The sequence below is a fragment of the Furipterus horrens genome, unplaced genomic scaffold (genome assembly GCF_987537825.1).
Source record: "Furipterus horrens unplaced genomic scaffold, mFurHor1.1.pri manual_scaffold_1, whole genome shotgun sequence".
Taxonomy (NCBI): Eukaryota; Metazoa; Chordata; class Mammalia; order Chiroptera; family Furipteridae; genus Furipterus; species Furipterus horrens.
This window is the reverse complement of record NW_028327171.1, coordinates 85,545,311-85,569,687: the sequence shown is the minus strand read 5'-3', so window position 1 is coordinate 85,569,687 and position 24,377 is coordinate 85,545,311. Positions and strand designations below refer to the sequence as shown.

General features: G+C 39.4%; 1 protein-coding gene and 2 pseudogenes across 1 annotated transcript; 2 read left to right on the top strand and 1 right to left on the bottom strand.

The window, feature by feature from the left end:
- The first annotated feature begins 249 nt into the window (after window positions 1-249).
- OR5AC2 (olfactory receptor family 5 subfamily AC member 2) lies at window positions 250-1,175 on the top strand (annotated as a pseudogene).
- An 863-nt stretch (window positions 1,176-2,038) lies between these two features.
- Window positions 2,039-2,698, bottom strand: LOC150021424 (peptidyl-prolyl cis-trans isomerase A pseudogene; annotated as a pseudogene).
- Window positions 2,699-22,528: 19,830 nt separating this feature from the next.
- Window positions 22,529-23,458, top strand: LOC150021423 (olfactory receptor 5H2-like). Its single transcript, XM_090259186.1, has one exon. It carries the CDS (start codon window positions 22,529-22,531, stop codon window positions 23,456-23,458), a length of 930 nt encoding a protein of 309 aa, XP_090115312.1.
- The last annotated feature ends 919 nt before the right edge of the window (window positions 23,459-24,377 follow it).

Genomic DNA, 24,377 nt, shown 5'->3' with positions numbered 1-24,377 from the left:
TTCTCACATGGTTTTAATATTGACTTAAACATTTTCATTTATTTCAGTTATTTCCAGTTTTAGGGTCAGATACCTAAACACAGAATTTGTAAACAGACTTACTATAGGATGAAAGCTAAGCAATTAAAACCACTAATTAAATGGAAAACAACATAAAGTCATAATTTAATTTGCAAATAAAATACCATGACTTTGTGTTACCTTTAGCAATCATCTTTGTCACATATTTTCTCATTACAGTGATCAAGTATGGATATGTCAGAAGGAAACAAGACTCTGGTAACTGAGTTTGTTCTCACAGGACTTACAGAGCGGCCATGGCTGGAGGTCCTCCTCTTCCTCGTGTTCCTTGTTATCTACCTCACCACCATGGTGGGCAACCTTGGACTGATGGCTCTTATTTGGAAGGATGCCCATCTTCATACGCCCATGTACTTGCTCCTCGGTGGTTTAGTTTTTGCAGATGCTTGCACTTCAACTTCTGTTACTCCCAGGATGCTGGTCAATTTCTTAGACAAGACTGGAATGATATCCCTAGCTGACTGCATCACCCAATTTTTTATTTTTTCTTTTGCTTCTAGTGCAACTACAGAATGTTTCCTACTGGTAGTAATGGCCTATGACCACTATGTAACCCCTTGCTTTATCCAGTGGTGATGTCCAACAGATTCTGCACTAGGTTGATAAGTATTGCATATGCAATTGGTTTTATGCATCCTCTGATTCACGTGAGCTCATTATTAAGATTAACTTCTGCAGGTCTAATATAATACATTATTTCTACTGTGAAATTTTACAACTGTTCAAAATTCTATGCAATAACCCATCTATTAATGCACTGATAATATTTATTTTTGCAGCTCTTATACAAATATCCACTTTAATGACCATCATAATCTCCTATACTCGTGTGCTCCTCGACATTCTGGAAAAAAAAGTCTGAAAGGGGCAAAAGCAAAGCCTTATCCACGTGTGATGCCCACCTGCTCTCTGTCTCATTGTACCATGGCACTCTCATTTTCATGTATGTGTGACCTGCATCTGGCCTAGCTGAAGATCAGGACAAAATGTATTCCCTACTTTACACAATTATAATTCCACTGCTAAAATCATTTATTTACAGCTTGAGAAATAAAGAAGTTACAGGTGCCTTAAGAAGAGTTGCAAAGAAGTAGACAGTTCCCAAGGACAATTTCAAATTGTTTATCTATTTACACTTTGCATAAACAAGTCCCCAAGTCTTGCAGACTAGCCTTGGCTCTGCCCTTTCACCAGAGGACTAGCAGTCAGAGTGGTCACCAAGTGCTAGGTGAAGGAACCCAGCTTCACACAATGTTTTCTTGGGTGTGGATTCAGATGGAGTTACAACTTCAATTTTAGTGACTTACATCTTCCATAGCTGAGTTCATTTACTTAAAAATATTGTAATTCCTTTTTATTTGACCATTAGTTTTTGAACATTTTTTTATCTGCAAGGGACTACTCCCCCAAATGTCACTTAATAATTGACAATAATTGAGATTGGTATATAAATGTGAGTGGCTTACTTGTCTAGAATTGGACAAAAATTAAGATAACCTTTTAAAAATGTATTGGATTTGGAAGATTATTTCCCTTTTTACATTTTATGGGATTTCTCACTTCAAAATTTTAGGTTAGATAGTAATTTTTATATTTTCTAGATGTTTTAAAAGAATCATCTTATAATTTTAAAATTATATCTAACTTCCTTCGCTATTATCCAATTCATTCATTTTCCCTATCTTTAAAAATTTCCATCTGCTTTCTTTTCTTGTAATATTTTGTTTTCTTCTAGCTTTTATATTTAGAGTTGAATTCATTTATTTTTAGCTTTTATTTGTTGTTGATATTGTGGGTGTTTATATTTTGTGATATTATGAATGTTCTTCTGAACTGAATTAGCTGTTGGGTGTTTCACATGTTTTTGGCTTTCTGCCTCTCATTGTCATGTGAGAGTTCTATTTTTTGTTGTTGTTGTTGTTTAGTTTTTATTTCATAGTCATAAATTTAACTCTGCAATCCAGCTAAACTTGGAAGGGGTAAGGAAAATATGGAACCCAATGAACTGCGGCGAGAGCACGAAGATTACAGAACATTTCCAAGCAGAGAGGGGTGAAGGGGTGCTCTCCTGAGCTACAGAAGGAATGGTCTGGTGGTTAAGATAAAACCCACGTCAAATGTATTAGAGTTGTCCACAGTCAGTAATGGTAATCTTCTTGCTGGTCTTGCCATTCCTGGACCCATAGCGCTCCATGGCTGTCACAACACCCATGCCATCTTTCACCTGGCCGAAGACCACATGCTTGCCATCCAGCCACTCGGTCTTGGCTGTGCAGATGAAGAACTGGGAACCGTTTGTGTTGGGTCCAGCATTCGCCATGGACAAGATGCCAGGACCTGTGTGCTTCAGGATGAAATTCTCATCATTGAATTTCTCCCCATAGATGGACTTGCCGCCTGTGCCATTGTGGCGTGTGAAATCCCCACCCTGGCACATAAATCCCGGAATAATTCTGTGAAAGCAGGAACCTTTATAACCAAATCCTTTCTCCCCGGTGCTCAGAACACGAAAGTTTTCTGCCGTCTTTGGGACTTTGTCTGCAAACAGATCGAAGGAGACGCGGCCCAAGGGCTCGCCGACGGCAGCAATGTCGAAGAACATGGTGGGTTTGACCATGGCTGCATGCAGGGAATATCCGGGGCGGCGGCGGCGTCTGCAAGGCCGAGAGTTCTATTTTAACATTCTGTAGGTCCAACATAAAACATCATTCTAAAATGAAATCTTAATGTCATATAAACTTTCCAAACAGGTGAATCTATTAATGCATTGATTCTTTTTATTTTCTTAGTCTTTATTCAAACTTCACTCTTACGAATGACATTATTGTTTACACTTATGTCTTCTTTGCCATACTGAAAAAGGATTGTGAAAAAGATAGAAGTAATGCCGTCTCCACAACAGTGTCTATATGCTCACTATTCTCTTGTTCTCTTACAATGCTCTTTTTTTTTTTCAGATGTGTGAGTCTTGAATCAGGCCCAGATGAAGAACAGGACAAAATAAATTCTTTATTGTATATTATTGTAAATCCTTGCTAAATCTCTTTTTATGTGGCAAAAGAAACATATTTTAGATAAAGGAATGTTTATTTCTTAAATTAAATTTTCTTAATATTTTTAAAAAATTTCAAGTAAATCACAATACCTTGTAGGTATCTTGAATATTGATAATACTCAATAAAATTTTTAAAGATTTTTATTTATTTATTTATTTTTAGAGAGTGGGGAAGGGATGGAAAAAGAGAGGGAGAGAAGTATCAATGTGTGGTTGCCTCTTGCACACCTCCAACTGGGGACCTGGCCCGCAACCCAGGCATGTGCTCTGACTGGGAATTGAACTGGCAACCCTTTGGTTCTCAGGCTGGCGCTCAATCCACTGAGCCACACAGGCCAGGGCTCAATAAATTTTTTATTGAAAAAAAAGGTGCAAACTTTACATGACTATACTACAATAATATGGTTGTGATTATTAAGTCTTTTACACACTCAGCTAATTTTTCAGAGTGTATGGTTTGTTTTTCATCTATAGTCAAGGATAGAGGAATATTTCAGTTACATCTACTACTATATTATCACCTCAGTGGATAATCAATGGGTAAGTAAATGCATGAAAGCCATTACTCCAATAATAGCCCTCTTTGAAGCTGTTTGAAGCACTTGTAAAGAAAGAGTCTAATGCGCTAGTCTTTTGCAAAACCAAACAATTTTTCAACTTTATTATTCCTGAACAACTTGCTTTGCAAGAGTTTTATATACAAAACAATCATTTGTGATTAAGTAATAAGTTCATATGTTTTAAAAATAAAAGTGACCGTTTACATGCTCTTCAAGCATTTAAAGGTAATTACAGTCCCTTTTAAAAGTATTTTAACCTTGGTCAGTGTGGCTCACTTGCTTGAAGCATTGTCCCATAAGCTGAAAGGTCACCGGCTTGATTCCTGGCCAGGGCTCATACCTATGTTGTGGGTTCAATCCCCAGTCAGGGCGTGTATGGAGGTAATCAATTGATGTTTCTCTCTCATATCAATGTTTCTCTCCTTCTCTCTCTTCCTCCCTTCCCCTCTCTCTAAAATCAATAAGCATGTCTTCGAGTGAGGATAACAATAAATAAAAAAATAAGTGATTTTAAACAAGAAATCTTTCCTCTGATATTAAAATGTTTGTCTAGAGACTTCCGGCCAAGATGGACGCTTACAGAGACACGCTCAGTTTCCCTCTACAACTAGAAAGGAATACAACTACCTCAAAACAAAAGATAACTAGAAATTCCAGAAAATAAAACTACACGGAAGCCCAATGTACAAAGTTATAAACCCGCGACGCTCATCAGACAGGTAAGAAAAGCAAAAGTGGGCTGTGCTGTTTGAGGTAGCACCAGGGACAGAGGCAGGGAGAGTGGTCCTGGATGCAGTCGAGCCCCAGCAGCTCCCGACCCCAATGCTGGGAGAAGCAGCCACCGCATTGCCTCCGAAGGTGAGGCCCAGAGGGCGAGAAGACGGATCCTGGACTCCCAGCAGAGAATAATGGCAGGAATCCATCTTGGACCCCCGCACCCACACAAAGTGCCACTGTGCCACAAAATAGGTTGCGGATCTCCACCAGTCGCTGGGTAGTGACGACAAAGTGCCACAAAGCAGCGAAAAAGGTTGCGGATCACCACCGGTCACCAGGTTGTGATGAGTACACAGGCTCTGCCCCCTATAGCCTGCCCCAGAAGCAAAGCAAAATGAAAATCTGTCATCTGTCAAAACGAGGCAGACAACTATAGAAATCCCAGTGATGCAGCTCACCAGGCAACAGATGAAGAATCTGACAGATGAACAAATAAACCTTCAGAGGCTCAATTCAGAGCTATAGTTATTAGGTGGTTTACAGAATTAATAAAAGATTTGGGACAAGACAAGAAAGGACTGAAAGCCACTCATATTGAAAAGAACAAAAATACATATGAGACAAGTGGTGAGGAAATAAAATCCAGAGATCAAATCAACAAACCAGAACATAGAGAAGGAACAGTCAACCGGTGCAGAAAGAAGAAACAGAAAGCCAGGAAAGTAAGAAGAGGATCAGAAACCTCTGGGAGAGCTATAAGAGATAGAACATACAGATTATAAAATTGCCAGAGGGTGAAGAAGAAGAACTAGAAATTGAAAAATTATGTGAAAAAATAATGAAGCAGAACTTCCTGAACTTAGGGAAGGAAATGGACTTACAGGTCCAGGAAGCACAGAAAGTTTCAGAAAAACTGGACCCAGGGAGAACCACTCCAAGACACATTATAATCAAAATGTCAAAAATTAAAGATAAAGAGAGAATCTTAAAAGCAGCAAGAGAGAAGAAAAGAATCATGTACAAAGGGGTCCCAATTAGACTATCAGCTGACTTCTCAAGGGAGACCCTGCAGGCAAGAAGGGACTGGCAAGAAATATTCAAAGTAATGAAAATCAAAAACCTACAGCCACGAATACTCTATCCAGCGAAGCTGTCATTCAGAATAGAAGGGCAGAGAAAGTGCTTCCAGGACAAAATAAAACTAAAGGAGTTCATTAAATCCAAACCACTATTATAGAAGATGTTAAAGGGACTGGTTTAGAAGAAGGAAGATCAAAACTATGAACATTAAAATGAAAACTGCATCACAAGAACCAACAACAGAAGCTAGGGAATCAAAACAAAGGCAAACTAAATAGGCAACAAGAGTGGAAAAAGAACTATAGGTATGGGGAACATACTGGGGGGAGGTCAGCAGGGAGGAGGAAGAGGGAGAGGGAGGGAGATGGTACAGGAATTAAGAAGCATAGTAGGAGGGAATGGAATAGACAGGAAGGGGTTGAGAAGAACTATATGCACAACCAATGGACATGGACTAAAAGGGGGGGACAACTGGAGGGAGGGGGGCCACCGGGTGGAGGGGAGCAGAGGGAAGGGAAATTGGGACAACTGTAACAGTATAATCAATAAAACATATTTAAAAGACATCCTATAAGATCTGGGAAATGAATGCTATTCATAGAAGCTTCCCCAGACAATTTATTAACCAATGACTGGTGGGAGTTGGTGAATAAATACCCACAACTCTTTGCCCTTTGGTTGATATAAATTTGAAGTTTGCTCTACACTTGCTCTAACTTGTTTTATAGATTGCCCATCATTGGCTACATCCTCTTTTCTGTCCAACTTCCTCATTTTTTCACTCATCAACTATTCACAGATAAATTATTTGCACTCTAATCATATCCATATCTCAGGGTTTGGCAGAATACAAACTAAGATACCATGGTGCCTCTAAGATAGAATTCAATATTTGACATAGGAACCATGTATACCTGTACCATCTTACTTCAACATGACACAGTTATTACTTCTACAGAACTATTAAATATTGGAGGTCTCTTACTACTTTGAAAATACCCTATTTATCCACATGTTATTTAGATTCAAACTAAATCTTAAAATGATTCATTCTTCTACTTAAACCTTTAAATCTCTGTGCTCTACTACACACAAAATACACTCTGTAAAAGTTGATATCCAGTGTCCCTTTTAACTTGGTATCTTAAATTAGACTTTAGCTATTTAGAATGATTTTAGGTTTTCATAATTTAGTATATCTCATTTGTCTGGCCTTTAATTACTTTTTGGTTCCATTTTTACTGACCTACACATGAAGACCAGATTTCAATTAAGAATTTGAGAGAAAGAAAAAAAACAAAAAAGATACAATCTAATGTTAAAAGACAAAAAATTCAAAAGAATCTGTCTCAGATATGAGTCAGAGGTTAAGACTATCAGTCAGAAAATTTAAAGTGACCATGATTAATATGTTAAATTTTCCATTCATGACCAGGTGAGGAATTTCAGAGAGATAAATAGAAAGCATGTTTTAAATGTCAGTCAAAAATGCTAGGAGACTTCCGGCCAAGATGGAGGCTTAGACGGATGCGCTAGGTCTCCCTCTACAACTAGAGAGGAATACAACTACTTCAAAACAAAGGATAACTAGAAATTCCAGAAAATAAAACTACACGGAAGCCCAACATACGAAGTTTTAAACCAGCGGCGCTCTTTGGGCAGGTAGGACGAGAGAAAGGGGGTGGAGCTGTTTACGGTCGCACCTGGGACAGCGGCGGGGAGAACAACCCCGGCTGCAGTCGAACCCCCGGCAGCTCGCGACCCCAACGCTGGGGAAAGCAGCCACCACATCGCCTTGAACAGTGAGGCCCAGGGGGGTGGGAGGACGGATCCCGGTCCCCTAGCGGAATAACTGTGTGAATCCATCTTGGACCCCGGCCCCCAAAGAAAGCGCCACAGGGCTGCGAAATAGGTCGCAGACAGGCACCGGTCGCTGGATTGTGACGCATACACAGGCACTGCCCCCTACAGCCGGCCCAAGAAAACAAAACGCATCTGTCAAAATGAGGCAGACAACTATAGAAATCCCGGTGGCACAACTCACCAGGCAACAGATAGAGAACCTGACAGATGAACAGATAAGAAACCTGTCAGAGGCTCAGTTCTGGGCCATTGTTATCAGGTGGCTTACAGAATTCACAAAAGAGCAGGAAAAAGATGAGAAAGAAGCGAAAAACACTCATAACGAAAGGAACAAAACCACATACGAGACAGATGGTGAAGAAATAAAATCCAGAGTTCATTTCAACAAACCGGAATATGGAGAAGGAACAAGCAGTCAACCAATGCAGAGAGAGGAAATGGGAAGCAACGATGAGAGGATCAGAAACCTCTGGGACAGCTATAAAAGGCCCAACATAAGAATCATTGGTTTGCCAGAGAGCGAGGAAGATGAACTAGAACTTGAAAAATTGAGTGAAAATATAATAAAGGAGAACTTCCCAGACTTGGGGAGGGAAATGGACTTGCAGGTCCAGGAAGCACAGAGAGTTCCAAAAAAACTGGACCCAGGGAGAGCCACTCCAAGACACATTATAATCAAAATGTCGAGGATTAAAGATAAGGAGAGAATCTTAAAAGCAGCAAGAGAGAAGAAAAGAATTATGTACAAAGGGGTCCCAATTAGACTATCAGCTGACTTCTCAAGGGAGACCCTGCAGGCAAGAAGGGACTGGCAAGAAATATTCAAAGTAATGAAAATCCAAAACCTACAACCACGAATACTCTATCCAGCGAAATTGTCATTCAGAATAGAAGGGCAGAGAAAGTGTTTCCAGTACAAAATAAAGCTGAAAGAGTTCATTAGATCCAAACCACTGTTGTATGAGATGTTAAAGGGACTGGTTTAGAAAAAGGAGGATCAAGACAATGAAATCTAAAATGAAAACTGCATCACAAGAAACAACAGAAGCTAGGGAATTGAAACAAAGGCAAACTAAACAGGCAACGAGACTGGAAAGAGAGCTATGGGTATGGGGAACATGTTGGGGGGAGGTCAACGGGGAGGGGGAATGGGGAGAGGGAGGGAGATGATATAGGCATTAAGGATCATGGTAGGAGGGAATGGAATAGACAGAGAGAGGTTGAGAAGAACTGTATGCACAACTAATGGACATGATCTAAAAGGGGGGGACAACTGGAGGGAGGGGGGCCACCGGGTGGAGGGGAGCAGAGGGAAGGGAAATTGGCACAATGTAATATTATAATCAATAAAACAAATTAAAAAAAATAAAATAAATAAAATAAAAAAAATGCTAGAAAAAAAATTTTTTTTCAGATTTAATGTGTTTTATTGATTAAAATATTACATTTGTGCCAATTTCCCTTCCCTCTGCTCCCCTCCACCCAGTGGCCCCCCTCCCTCCAGTTGTCCCCCCCTTTTAGATTATGTCCATTAGTTGTGCATACAGTTCCTCCCAACCTCTCTCCGTCTATTCCATTCCCTCCTACCATGATCCCCAATTCCTATATCATCTCCCTCCCTCTCCCCACTCCCCCTCCCTGTTGACCTCCCCCCAATATGCTTCCCGTACCCACAGTTCCTTTTCCACTCTCGTTGCCTGTTTAGTTTGCCTTTGTTTCATCTCCCTAGCTTCTGTTTTTTAAACCAGTCCCTTTAACATCTCATATAACAGTGGTTTGGATCTAATGAACTCTTTCAGTTTTATTTTGTCCTGGAAACACTTTCTCTGTCCTTCTATTCTGAATGACAATTTCGCTGGATAGAGTATTCGTGGTTGTAGGTTTTGGATTTTCATTACTTTGAATATTTCTTGCCAGTCCCTTCTTGCCTGCAGGGTCTCCCTTGAGAAGTCAGCTGATAGTCTAATTGGGACCCCTTTGTACATAATTCTTTTCTTCTCTCTTGCTGCTTTTAAGATTCTCTCTTTATCTTTAATTTTTGACATTTTGATTATAATGTGTCTTGGAGTGGTTCTCCCTGGGTCCAGTCTCTTGGGAACTCTCCTTGCTTCCTGGACCTGCAAGTCTATTCCCTTCCCCAAGTCTGGGAAGTTCTCCTTTATTATATTTTCACTCAATTTTTCAAGTTCTAGTTCATCTTCCTCGCTCTCTGGCAAACCAATGATTCTTATGTTGGGCCTTTTATAGCTGTCCCAGAGGTTTCTGATCCTCTCATCGTTGCTTCCCATTTCCTCTCTCTGCATTGGTTGACTGCTTGTTCCTTCTCCATATTCCAGTTTGTTGAAATGAACTCTGGATTTTTTTTTCCTCACCATCTGTCTCATATGTGGTTTTGTTCCTTTCGTTATGAATGTTTTTCGCTTCTTTCTTATCTTTTTCCTGCTCTTTTGTGAATTCTGTAAGCCACCTGATAACAATGGCCCAGAACTGAGCCTCTGACAGGTTTCTTATCTGTTCATCTGTCAGGTTCTCTATCTGTTGCCTGGTGAGCTGTGCCACCGGGATTTCTATAGTTGTCTGCCTCATTTTGACAGATGCGTTTTGTTTTCTTGGGCCGGCTGTAGGGGGCAGTGCCTGTGTATGCGTCACAATTCAGCGACCGGCGCCTGTCTGCGACCTATTTCGCAGCCCTGTGGTGCTTTCTTTGGGGGCCGGGGTCCAAGATGGATTCACACAGTTATTCCGCTAGGGGACCGGGATCCGTCCTCCCGCCCCCCTGGGCCTCACTGTTCAAGGCGATGTGGTGGCTGCTTTCCCCAGCGCTGGGGTCGCGCACTGCCAGGGGCTTTGCCGCAGCTGGGATTCCTCGCCGGGGTCGCGCACTGCCAGGGGCTTGACCGCAGCCGGGATTCCTCTCCGCCCGCCGTTGTCCAGGTGCGACCGCAAACAGCGCTGCCCTCTTTAACTCTTACCTGCCCAAATGGCACCGCTGGTTTATAACTTCATATGTTGCGCTTCCGTGTAGTTTTATTTTCTGGAATTTCTAGTTATCCTTTGTTTTGAAGTAGTTGTATTCCTCTCTAGTTGTAGAGGGAGACCTAGCGTGTCCGTCTAAGCCTCCATCTTGGCTGGAAGTAGAAAAAAATTTTTAAAAACTACAATAAAGGTAATGAATTCCTCTGTTGAGTTTATCAGCAAATTAGGCAAAGTGGAGAAAAAGAACACTGAACTTGAATATAGCCCAATATATATTATCAAAATTAAACACAAAGAAAAGAAAAAAAAAAAAACAAGCAAGTACTGTAAAAGAATATTATTATGCAACATATACACAATTGGAGTCTGAAAGTAAAGAAAGTGGGGAAGTGAAAATATTTGAAAACATAATGGTCAAGGATATTTCAAAAGTAATGTAAGGTATCAAACCAAAGATCCAGGAAGCTCATAGAACCTGAAGCAGGATAAATACCAAAACAGACAAGAGACCAAATCCCAAAAGAAAAATACAAAAACACTTAGACATATTATACTAAAGTGGCTTAAAACCAAAGATAAAAAGAAAAGTTTCAAGGATGGCCTTACTTCACTAGTCAGGAAGAAGAGTGAGATGACTGGGCCTGTTTCAAGAAAGTATGCCAGGGACTATTTAGTACTTCTGTTTAAAGGTAGCCAGAGGAGGAGAAAAGTACAATGCCAGAAGATAAGTGAGTGACAATTTCAAATTATGAAGGAAAAAACTCTGCTAACTCAGAATTCTATATGCAATAAGAAATAACTTCCAAAAATGAATGTGGTCCAGGTCACCAGCTTGGGGGCCTTACTTCCCCATGGTAGGAGCCCTGGCTTCAAATTTTGTCTTTTCACCCCTAGATGATGGTATAGGTGATGGATTATGGGGGCTGCAGCTAGGCTGGTTTGACCCTCTAACCTCTCTAGGCTTCCAACATCCCCGTGTGTGCCCCACTCCTCATAGGTCCAGAACTGTGCATGGGATTAGGCAGTCTGAACTTTGGGGGTTCTAGGTGCTCTAAAAAGTCCATGGATGACCTCACTTCACTAGTCAGGAAGAAGAGTGAGACGACTGGACCTGTTTCAAGAAAGTATGTCCAGGGACTCTAGTACTTCTGTTTAAAGAACAGAAAACCAATGGTAAGTCAAAGCCACAGGCTGACCTTCAGATGCCCCAGAAACCCATCCATGTGGTTCTGCCAGAATCTTGCCATTTCATGTATCATGTTAACATATCCTTTGTTTAGGAGAAGAAAAAAATGCATAGGGGAACAGATTAGGGGCTTGAATTCCATTCTTTAGAGCTAGAACTTTAAATACATTAAGCAGGATTGGCAAGTCTGCAAAACTACATGTACACAGTAAAATTTCCTTATCTGAAAACATGCAGATGTATGGCTATTTATAAATTATACGATAGAAAAATTTGAAAAGATTCATACTAAAATATTTATAGTATTCTAGGTGACTACAGGATATTTTTATTTTCTTCTTGCTTATCATTATTTTTCAAATCTTTCTATAGTAAACAGATTTTTGCAAAATAAACTAACTTAAAAGAGAGTAGAAGGTATTGACCAAGATTCTCTCATTGACAATTGTGAATTTTCATCACATTTCATCTTAAAATGAGGGATTAGCTATAAAGCTAAACTGTGACCTAGAGTCTGCATGAAGGGGAGGGAAGATGGCGGAGGAGTGAGGAGAGGCTGAGGTTTCAGGCTCCCAAGACCCTTCTGCAGTTTGGGCTAACTGCAGACAGAACATCTCAGTGAGCAGCTGGACACTGGCAGGAGTCGAGCGAAGGCACTGCTGGATTAGAGAAAATCCATCTGGGAACAACCTGTTTAGTGAGGATAGCGGAGAAAAAGGGGACGAAACGGAATCCCTGACTGGGGCGGCTGCCCGAGCTGCGGCGGGAAGCACACAAAGGCTTTTTGGGGACCACAGGCTGCCCCGGGAGAGGAGTTGGGAGGAGAGCGGATCTCTGCCCACTGGCAGAGACCGGACTCGACCAAGTGGCATTGGCGCTGAAGGACAGGAGACAGCGTGCTGCCGGGCAAGTGAGAACATAATTCTCCTTTATATTTTTCTCTAGTGGATGGCGGAGAGGGGAGGAAAGTTTGGGGGTGGTAGGCCATTCTTGAGGAGAGCATCCACCCCCCAACCCTCCCCTTGGGTCGCAGGGGTGTGCATAGGGAAGTGCCCTCATTCACTGGCCCAGGTGCGCTGGGCTATGCGTCCAGGTGTCCCTCGGACACACGCCAACAGACATAAAATCAGTGACCCAACGGGCGCAGGGAGGGCCCACTGGACACGCAGAAGATTGTGTGCAGTCGCCCCTGGCCAGCCCAGTGGGTGCCAGGCCGAAGTACCAGGCCGGAATCCGGAGCGCAGAGCACTTGCGCAGGCTCTGCGCGTGCCCACTCAGGAGGTGCGGGAATGGTGGGCAGCAGGACTCACAGACACTCACTTCTACTGAGCACAAGTGTCTGCAGCCCTGCCCTAAGAGGCGAGAGACCAATGCCCAGAACATGGCGCAGCAGGCTGGAGCTTAGTTCCCCGTACACCTTGGGCGCACACTAGTGCTCTAGCCAAAAAAACACCTGGAGGGCTTTCCTGGAGCTTGGCGCGGCCTGCTTTCTGGGAGCGCGGCGCGGCAGGCCTGAGCTTAGTTCCCCAGCTGCCTTGGGCGCACACTGATGTTTGAGTGAAAAAAAAAAAAAAAAAACACCTTGCAAGCTTCCCCAAAGTGCGGCGTGGCCTGCTTTCCTGGAGCGCGGCGTGGCAGACCTGAGGTGGGGTCTTGGTTGCCTTGCATTGTGCCTTGCCGGCCACCTCGCGCACACCACTGCTGCAAGGAATAGGAATCTCTGACCCATCACATTAGACCAGCTGTGGGCGCAGAAAAAGAAGACGACACAAGAAGGCTGAACTGACATCTCCACAAAAGAATTTGAGATAAAGTGGATAGACTGACTCCCAATCAACAAGCCAGAAGGAATATCCTAACAACAACAACAAAAAATCTGAAATATAACCAGACAGCATAAACAAACGATATAAAAGGTACCCCAAGAACATCAGGCTCAGGAGATCAAAGAGACTGCACCACTGAAACCCCCAGATCTACCATAAAAAATCTCATACCACAAAGGTGGGAAGGCAAAGCAGACAAATCCAAATAATAAAAACAAACAAGAAGAATCCAACATGGTAAGATGCAGAAACAACCTCTCAACGAAAAGAAAAGAGGAATCCCCAGAAAGAGAGGTAGATGGAATAGACATAGCCCAAATGTCAGACATGGAATTCAAAACTATGGTGGTGAAGAAGCTCAATTTGCTCAAAAACCTCAAAAACAACTATGACAACCTCCAAGGAGGTTACCAACACCTCCAAGAAAATTACAGGGAACTTGCAGAGAACTACACCAGCATAAAAAAAGACATAGAAACTATCAGCAAGAACCAGGAAGAAATGAAGAATGCAATCTCTGAACTGAAAAACACAGTAGAATCAGTCAAAAGCAGACTAAACGAAGCAGAGGATCGTATTAGTGAGTTAGAGGATAATGTAGGTAATAATTCTCAAATGATACAGCAAAATGAAAAAAGATTGAAAAAATATGAACAAGATGTAAGGGAATTACAGGATAGCATTAGAAAAAATAATTTAAGGATCATCGGAATACGAGAGGGAGAAGAAAAGGAGCATGGAATTGAAAATCTGATAGGAGAAATAGTGACAGAAAATTTTCCGAACCTGATGAGAGAAAAAGTTATGCAAGTCCAAGAAGCACTGAGAGTTCCAATAAAAAGGAACCCCCAAAAACCCATTCCAAGGCACATCATAGTTAAAATGGCAACATTCCAAGACAAAGAGAGAATCCTAAAAGCAGCAAGAGAAAAACAGCAAATAACTTACAAGGGAGCTCCAATAAGGCTATCGACCGATTTCTCAACAGAAACATTACAAGCCAGAAGGGAATGGTCAAAAATATTTCAAGCAATGAAAAACAAAGGCCTACAACCAAGAATACTCTACCCAGCAAGGCTCTCATTCAACATAGAAGGTGAAATATGGAGTTTCTCAGACAAAGGAAGACTAAAAGAATACATCTCCACCAAACCAGCATTGCAAGAGATGCTAAAGGGAATATTCTAAGAAAAAGGGAGAGAAAAAACAAAAAAAGAGTAGAGGAACAGAGATACAAAAGGGAAATGAATAAATACATGTCAATAATAACCTTAAATGTAAATGGATTAAATGCTCCCATTAAAAGACATAGGGTAACGGAATGGATAAGAAAACAGGACCCACATATTTGCTGTCTACAAGAAACACACCTCAAAACAAAAGATTTACATAGACTGAAAGTAAAGGGATATAAAAAAATATTCCAAGCAAATGGACCTGAAAAAAAAGCTGTGGTAGCAGTCCTCATATCAGACAAAATGGATTTCAAAGCAAGGGCAATAAAAAGAGACAAAGAAGGACATTTCATAATACTTAAAGGAACGATTCATCAAGAAGATATAACACTGATAAACATATATGCACCCAACATATGAGCACCCAAATACATAAAGCAAATACTAGAAGACCACAAGAAGGATATTAACAACAACACACTCATAGTAGGGGACTTCAACACTCCATTATCAACAATAGACAGATCATCCAAGCAAAGAAACACCAAGGATATACAGGCATTGAACAACACACTAAACCACATGGACTTAACTGATATATATAGAACTTTTCACCCCAAAGAAGCAAAATATACATTCTTTTCAAAGGCACATGGGACGTTTTCAAAGATAGATCACATAATAGGACACAAAACAAGCCTCAACAAATTCAAGAAAATTGAAATCATATCAAGCATCTTTTCAGACTACAATGCCTTGAAACTAAAAATCAACCTCAGGGAAAAAAATCAAAGACATCCAAACTCATGGAGAATGAATAACATGATACTAAATAATGAATGTGTTAACAATGACATCAAGGGATAAATCAAGAAGTTTCTGGAAACTAATGACAATGAACACACAACAGCCCAAAACCTACGGGACACAGCAAAAGCAGTCCTAAGAGGGAAGTTCATAGCAATACAGGCATATCTGAAACGGCTAGAAGAATCTCAAATAAAAAACCTAACCATAAAGCTACAAGAACTAGAACAGCAACAACAAACAAAGCCTAAGGCACGAAGAAGAAAGGAAATCATCAAGATCAAAGCAGAATTAAATGACATAGAAATGAAACGAACAATCCAAAAAATCAACAAAACTAGGAGCTGGTTCTTTGAAAAAATAAACAAAATTGACAAGCCTCTAGCCAGGCTCATTAACAAAAAAAGAGAGAAGACACAAATAAGCAAAATCAGAAATGAAAGAGGAGAAATCACGACTGATACCACAGAAATACAAACAATTATAAGAAATTACTACAAACAACTATATGGCAAGAAATTTGACAACCTAGTAGATATGGACAGATTTCTAGGAACATATAACCTTCCCAAACTGAATCAAGAAGAAGTAGAAAGTCTCAACAGACCAATAACAAAGAAGGAAATTGAAACAGTAATCCAAAATCTCCCTGCACACAAAAGCCCTGGACTGCATGGCTTCACAGGCAAATTTTACAAAACATTTAGGGAAGAACTAACGCCTACCCTCCTCAAACCATTCCAGAAAATCCAAGAAGAGGGAAAAATCCCAAACTCTTTCTATGAAGCCAGTATTACCCTAATCCCAAAACCAGGTCAAGACACAGCAAAGAAAGAAAACTACAGGCCAATATCACTGATGAACATAAATGCTAAAATCCTCAATAAAATTTTGGCAAACAGGATCCAACAATACATCAAAAAGATCATACACCATGATCAAGTGGGATTCATCCCAGGGATGCAAGGATTGTTTAATATTTGCAAATTAATAACTATAATACATCACCTAAACAAAATGAAAGACAAAAATCACATGATCATATCTACAGATGCAGAAAAAGCATTTGATAAAGTACAACACCCATTTATGTTGAAAACACTCAGCAAAATGGGAATAGAGGGAGCATACCTTAACATCATTAAGGCTATATATGAGAAGCCTGAAGCCAACATCATACTCAATGGACAAAAACTGAAAGCATTCCCCCTGAAATCAGGAACTAGACAAGGCTGTCCACTCTCCCCACTTCTATTCAACATAGTGTTGGAAGTCCTAGCCACAGCAATCAGACAAGACAAAGAAATAAAAGGCATCCAAATTGGGAAAGAAGAAGTAAAACTATCACTATATGCAGACGACATGATAGTATACCTAGAAAACCCTATAAACTCCACTAAAAGACGATTCGATATAATAAGTGAATTTGGCAAAATAGCAGGGTACAAAATAAATATATAGAAATCTAAGGCATTTCTGTACACCAACAATAAAATTTCAGAGACAGAAGCAAAAAAGAAAATACCATTTACTATAGCAACAAGAAAAATAAAGTACCTAGGAATAAACTTAACCAAAGAGATAAAAGACCTGTACACTGAAAATTATGCAACATTGAAGGAAGATATTAAGGAAGATACAAATAAATGGAGGCAAATACCATGTTCTTGGATGGGAAGAATCAACATCATCAAAATGGCCATACTACCCAAAGCAATTTACAGATTCAATGCAATCCCTTTTAAAATACCAATGACATATTTCACTGACCTAGAACAAATCCTCCAAAAATTCATATGGAACCAAAAAAGACCCCGAATAGCAAAAGCAATCTTGAAACAGAAGAACACAGCAGGAGGAATCACGATACCAGACATCAAACAATACTACAAAGCCACTGTGATCAAAACAGTCTGGTACTGGCATAAGAACAAACATATAGATCAGTGGAACAGAATTGAAAGCCCAGAAATAAACCCAGGCCTCTATGGTCAACTAATCTTTGATAAAGGAGGAAGGAACATAAAATGGAGTGAGAAGAGCCTCTTTAACAAATGGTGCTGGGAGAACTGGACAGGGACGTGCAAAAAAATGAAACTAGACCACCAACTTACACCACACACGAGAATAAACTCGAGATGGATTAAAGACTTAAATGTAAGCCGTGATACCATAAAAGTCCCAGAGGAAAACATAGGCAGGAAAATTTCAGATATCACACGTAACAATATCTTCACAGATACATCTCCCAAGGCAAGAGAAATAAAGGAAAAAATAAACAAACGGGACTACATCAAATTTAAAAGTTTCTGCTCAGCAAAAGAAAACATCAGCAAGATGAAAAGGAAACCAACCATATGGGAAAACATATTTGCCAATGATATCACTGGGGACTGATCTCCAAAATATATAAAGAGCTTATACGACTCAACATCAAGAAAACAAACAACCCAATTAAAAAATGGGCAAAGGACCTGAACAAACACTTCTCAGAAGAGGACATACAGAAGGTCCATAGACACATGAAAAAATGCTCAACATCATTGGCCATCAGAGAGATGCAAGTAAAAACCACAATGAGATACCACCTTACACCTGTCAGAATGGCCATCATCAACAAATCAACAAACAACAAATGCTGGCGAGGATGTGGACAAACGGGAACCCTAGTGCACTGTTGGTGGGAATGCAGAGACTGGTGCAGCCACTATGGAAAACAGTATGGAATTACCTCAAAAAACTAAAAATGGAACTGCCATTTGAACCAGTGATTCCACTGCTAGGATTATACCCGAAAAATCCTGAAACCCTAATTCAAGAGAACTTATGCACCCCTATGTTCACAGCTGCCCTGTTTACAATAGCTAAGTGCTGGAAACAGCCTAGGTGCCCGTTTGTGGATGAGTGGATCAAAAAACTGTGGTACATCTACACAATGGAATACTATGTAGCAGAAAGAAAAAAGGAACTCCTGCCATTTGCGACAACATGGATGGAATTAGAGAGAATTATGCTTAGTGAAATAAGCCAGGCAAAGAAAGCAAAATACCATATGATATCACCCAATACAGGAAACTAGAGAGCAACACAAACAAACGAACTAAATAGGCAAAGACTAGAATAGTAGTCAGTAGGGGGGAGGGGGGAGGGAGAGAAGGGGGATAAGTAAGGGAACGGTCAGGTCAAGGAACGTATATGAATGACTCATGGACCTGGACAACGGGGAGGGATATAATTGTGGGAGAAGTGATGGGCTGGGAGTGGGGAGCAATGGGGGAAAAATGGGACAACTGTAATTGAATAACAAAAAAATAAAATTAAAAAAAAAATAGAGTCTGCATGAAAACAACTACTTGGGATTAGCTCCTGAAAGAATCCAAAAATTTGACTTCATTAAGATCTTGTATGACCAGCTCAGACAAGACCGTACAAATCAAAGCACCTGCAGCATCAAAATTTATAGGTAAATTGAAGTTTGCATAAACATGTCAAAAGTATTATCTGTGGTGAAAATTAGTGACATAAAGTACACTTTCAATTCTTAAAACTAGAACAGTCTACAATGACTTGAATTTTGTGTCTGTAATCATCTGTGGAATAACATGGACTTCTCACACATGTCCAAGCCCACAATACCCAGTAGCTTTGTCCTAAAGGGAATCTTTGGGCACTATCATGGGAATTTTAGTTTTGCACTCCCTTCTCTTCTGGCAAAAGTACAAAGTTGTATAATTGGTTGAGTCTGCAGTTCCAAGCAAATTAATATAAACAATATTTTTCTTAGCTTGGGATAGGAAGACTCCAAAATGAATCAGTGTGTAAAGAATTGCTACCTATGCTATTGTCATTCCTATGCTACTGTATATTTTTCTACTTTGGAAAGCCTAATGTATTAAAAGAATCTCCACAATTTCTCAAAAGGGTAAGAGAGAAATTATTTGTATAAGACTCATTGCTATTTATACTGTTTAATTTAAAATAACTCAAACTTGAGCCCTGGCTGGTGTGGCTCAGTGGATTGAGTGCCAGCCTGTGAACTAAAAGGTTTGCTGGTTCGATTCCCAGTCAGGGCACATGCCTGGGTTGTGGGCCAGGTTCCTGGCTGGGGATGTGCAAGAGGCAAACAACTGATGTTTTTCTGACACATTGATGTTTCTCTTCCTTTCTTTCTCCCTCCCTTTCCTTCTCTCTCCCTCCCTTTTCCTCTCTCTCCCTCCCTTTCCCTCTCTTTGAAAATAAATAAGTAAAATCTTTAAAAATTAATTTGAACTTGAATTTATAATATGTCAAAATAGCCAAGTGGAAAGGGTAAAAATAGTAAATTAATTGTGTGTTTTATTTTCATGACTAAAATTTAGAAATGCAAAATGTTAAGAGTAAATTATTGCCTTTAATGTGTTTTATTATTTTGTTAACCTAACTAATAATTTTATAAGGTAAACTTTTGTATATCTGGAAATATATAGAAAATGTCCCTCCACTATGCTTTTCAGGATTTATGAATAAATAAGTACTTATACAAATTGAATTTGAGAGTTTCCAGATATTTAGTGATTAGGAAGAAAAGCTATTCCATATAAAAACCTACTAACTAAAATTATTGACATTCATTATTTATATTGCCTGTATCCAGGATCCAGTTTCGGCTTAGTTATATTTTGCAAAACACACACACACACACACACACACACACATACACTCCACAACTGGTTGAGAGAAAAGTCACCTCAAGTAGAAAAACAGGATTTCTAGAGAAGGTCACTTCGATCATTCTTATAACAGGAGAAAGCAACTTTTAAACATGGAAAGAATTTTGAAGCAGTGCAAACACATTTATGAACAACATAAAATTTATAAAATAGAATGTAAAATTGAAGTGCCTTTTTCATACATGTATTCCATAGGAAATATATACCTTAAGTTTTTTAAAGAAAAAGAAAAGGAGATTCCTAGGACTGACAACTTTTAAGGACTGCCAGAGTTAAGACAGTCACTCCCAAGCCTCTGAGCGTTTCTCTTTAATTCCTCTGCTGCCTTTCACAGATACGGCCTCTCTCTGTCTCCTTTGGGTTGTCTTCCCTAGACCTATCTATCTGTCTCTGTTATTTTCCATTTGTTACTCACCTCCCTGTTGTTTTCTTTTCATAAAACATATTTCCTTTCCACTTTTTCTGTTCCCTTTCTTCTCTCGATGTCTTCCTATATTCTCATTTCTTTTCAATACTTTTATTAAAACATTCTAAATGAAAAAAAATCCTTTGCATGTGTCTATGAGAAGTAGAAAAAAGTAGTCTCCATATTCAGGGACTACTCCATATTACTCTGTATCAACAACTTGTTTCTCTTTCACTTCTCATTATTTTCTTGTCTCAACTTTATCACATAATGAAAACTACTCTCACTAAAGCCACTAAAAATCTCTTGATTTCCACACTCAGTGAAAATGATAACTCCTTGCCCTAGTAAAACATTTATGTTGGTATATGAGATGCACATCATTTCTTTCTTCTTGAATATCTTTTTTTTTTTAAAGTTCACTCAGCTTTCTAGTTTCTAACTTGCTTCTATGATGACTCCACTCAGCAGTATCCTTTTCTGATGCCTCCCTAGTCTTTTTTGGTGTTAGGCCTCTGGGTTGCAACAGGAAATGAGTTCATTGAGTGGAAGCTGGTACAAACATAGAAATGTAGCAGAGATTGGAGAAATCAGCTGAAAAAAAAAAATGGGCAAGAACAAAGAAAGCAAAGGAGCCATTCATCAGGCACAATCATGTCCCAACACTAGGTGAGTAAGATTTGCTGTCATGTCTGCTGAACTTAGAATGCCAGCTCTCACCAACAATACCAGTATTATGGATGCAGGACACATTTGTTGCCTTCTTCATATTTCTGCCTTTGCAACTAATATTCTCTTTTGACTCTGTACATTTTCTCCCTCTCTCCACATTCTAAATGTAGATTAGGTGTATTTGGTTTGCCAAATCTAGGTCAAATTCCCCTACTATAGGTGCAAGGGGGATGGGAAAGTCAACATCTAGTCTTTTAAGCTCCTTGAGTGGGTGGTAACCTTCACTGGTCATCAAGACTATGTGGTATAAAACATGATCAGATGTTGGCAAGCTGTGCATCCACTTTATAACCTCTTTAAATTGTCTTCATATGCTTTTCTTCTCTTTATTTTATGTGCACCCTCCAATGGATGGGTCATCATTAAATATGCCTCAGCTACCCCAATGACTCCTAAGATTATTTCTATTAAGCTCTGGTAGACTCATACTACTAAGTAGGTCTTGCATGGATTTTAGAGGATACTCTCTCCACATCTGAGTTCTTGATCTCAGTCCTGATGACCATCTTACCCAGTCACCATGTGACTCCCCTGTCCTTCACTCTTTTCATGTCTAATATATCACTGAGTCCTAGTGACTCTATATTCTGAATTCTTTTACATCTATCTCTTATTTTTCATTACTCACAATACTTGATATGCATTTGAGTCACTTGGAGAGGATTTTTAAAATGCAGATGTAGAACCTATTCTTCATGCCCTCAATCAATTTCTACAATAATACTTCATATTCTATATTTTGCACCAAAAATTCCTCAGACAATTCTGATGTATAATCTGGTTTAGGAATCACTGGATATGACTATCAGCTTTCTGAGTAGTGTCCCTGATTCCAATTTCCCCTCCCAGAGGCCTATTTTCTACATTATTATGTATTCATTCTTTTATAATATCTTACAGTACTACTCCGCATCTCTTAATTTTCAGTGCCTGGTTATTGCCTGAGGAATAAAGTTCAAGATTTTTCACATAGGATTCAATTTATTTTATTACCCCAGCTATTCATCACACTTTCTTCCCTTGACCCTACTTCCATGTTTCCTACTCAAAATTTCCCTATTACAATCAATGGTATCCCCATAAATCTAAAACATACTTAGAATGTATTTGTCTTTTTTTCTAAATATGCTCATTTCTGTACATTTTGAACTGAAATCATTGCTTTTTCTTCCATTTGTTAAACTACCCTAAAATAAATTCTATTATAGAGGTAAAAAAATTTAACAAGGGATTCTTATATGCATGTTTTTATTTCAACTCTTTCCCCCCATATATTTATGTCATAAGTCCTTAGTGATAGATATATTTTCATTTATTCCATTTCATTTTTTCAGGGAACATAGAGCAAAGAAGACATGGAAAGGGAAAATGCAACATTACTAACAGAGTTTATTCTCACAGGACTTCTATATCAACCAGAGTGGCAAATCCCCTTGTTCCTAGTGTTCTTGGTAATATACTTCATCACCATGGTGGGAAACCTTGGTCTAATCGCTCTCATCTGCAACAATTCTCACCTTCATACCCCCATGTACCTACTCCTTGGGGATTTAGCCTTTGTGGATGCTTGGGTATCATCTACAGTCACTCCCAAGATTCTGGTCAACTTCATAATCAAGAATAAAATGATATCTTTCACTGAATGCATGATACAATTGTTCTCCTTTTCATTCAGTGCAACCTCAGAATGTTTTCTGCTGGCAACAATGGCATATGATCGCTACGTGGCCATATGCAAACCATTACATTATCCAGTGATTATGACCAACAGACTATGCATCTGGCTGTTAGTCTCATCATTTGTAGGTGGTGTGCTTCATGCTTCTATTCATGTTGGTGCTTTATTCAGATTAACCTTCTGTAATTCTAATATAATACATCACTTTTACTGTGACATCATGCCATTGTTTAAGATTTCCTGTACTGACCCTTCCATTAATGTTCTGATGGTTTTCATTTTCTCTGGGTCAATACAGGTGTTCACCATACTGACTGTTCTTGTCTCTTATACATTTGTTCTCTTTACAATCTTGAAAAAGAAGTCTATACAAGGTATAAGGAAAGCCTTCTCCACCTGTGGAGCCCATCTCCTATCTGTGTCTTTATATTTTGGTTCTCTTCTCTTCATGTATGTGCGCCCTGGATCTGCACAAGCAGATGATCAGGACATGATGGACTCTCTGTTTTATACTGTTATCATTCCTTTGCTAAATCCAATTATCTATAGCCTGAGAAATAAGAAAATCCTAGATTCACTGGCAAAAACGTTAAAGAGAAATGTTTAGGTCTCATACTAATATATGTCCTCTTTTCAATAAAACAGTCACAAAATTATGGAGATAAGTGTAACTCTGTTTTCATAGTGCTCAAAATTTTTGCAATTATAATCACCCTAGTGTTTTAATGACTTAAGGTGTTAGTACTAATATGCTCCTCAAAATACCTTTACCTTTTGTTCAAAAAATACAAATAAGTTTATAAAATGTCATGCTGGAATAATTAAAGCTGAAACAAATGAAAACATTTTACAGGCTCTTATATTCTTCAGTGTAGCTTTATAAATTATGAAGCATTGATATAGTGTAGCTCTTCTAAATGGGACTTGGTTAGGATGTGTTTGCTAAACGTACAGCTTATACAGACGGAAGGCTCATGTCACATTTAACTGCAGAGCAGGCAGGTTTGTATTTGAGTGAATAGAGGCAAATCCCAAAAGGTCTTTCATTTCACACTATTTGGGACATGGTGAATTTCACTTCTTGTGTGGGTTCAACACATATCATAGAGAGAAATAAACAGAAATGAGAAAACAATGATTTAAAAAATGAGAAGGGAGTTAAGACAGTGAAGGTCAGGCCCAACTGTAAGGTAATACTGTTCACTCAGTAAGCTTTTACAAGGAATGAGAAGAGGGAAGTTGCCTCTAACTCTTATGATACCTCAAGAGGCACTTTGCATTGTGTAGATGTACCACTAGGGATATAATTGTGGGAGAAGGGATAGGCTGGGAGGGGGGAGCAAGGGGGGAAAATGGAACAACTGTAATTGAATAACCAAAAAATAAAATGAAAAAAATAAATAAAGAAAGAAAGAAAAGAAAAAAAAAAAAGAGGCACTTTGCAGCTGTGTCTATATGTTGTAGGGTACTCTGAAAAGTTTCAGTAATTCAGAAAGCTAAGAGATGTGATGGCAGCATTTAATTGA

Coding starts and splice junctions, on each gene's coding strand:
- LOC150021423 (XM_090259186.1), top strand. CDS start 22,529: ATGGAAAGGGAAAATGCAACATTACTAACAGAGTTTATTCTCACAGGA.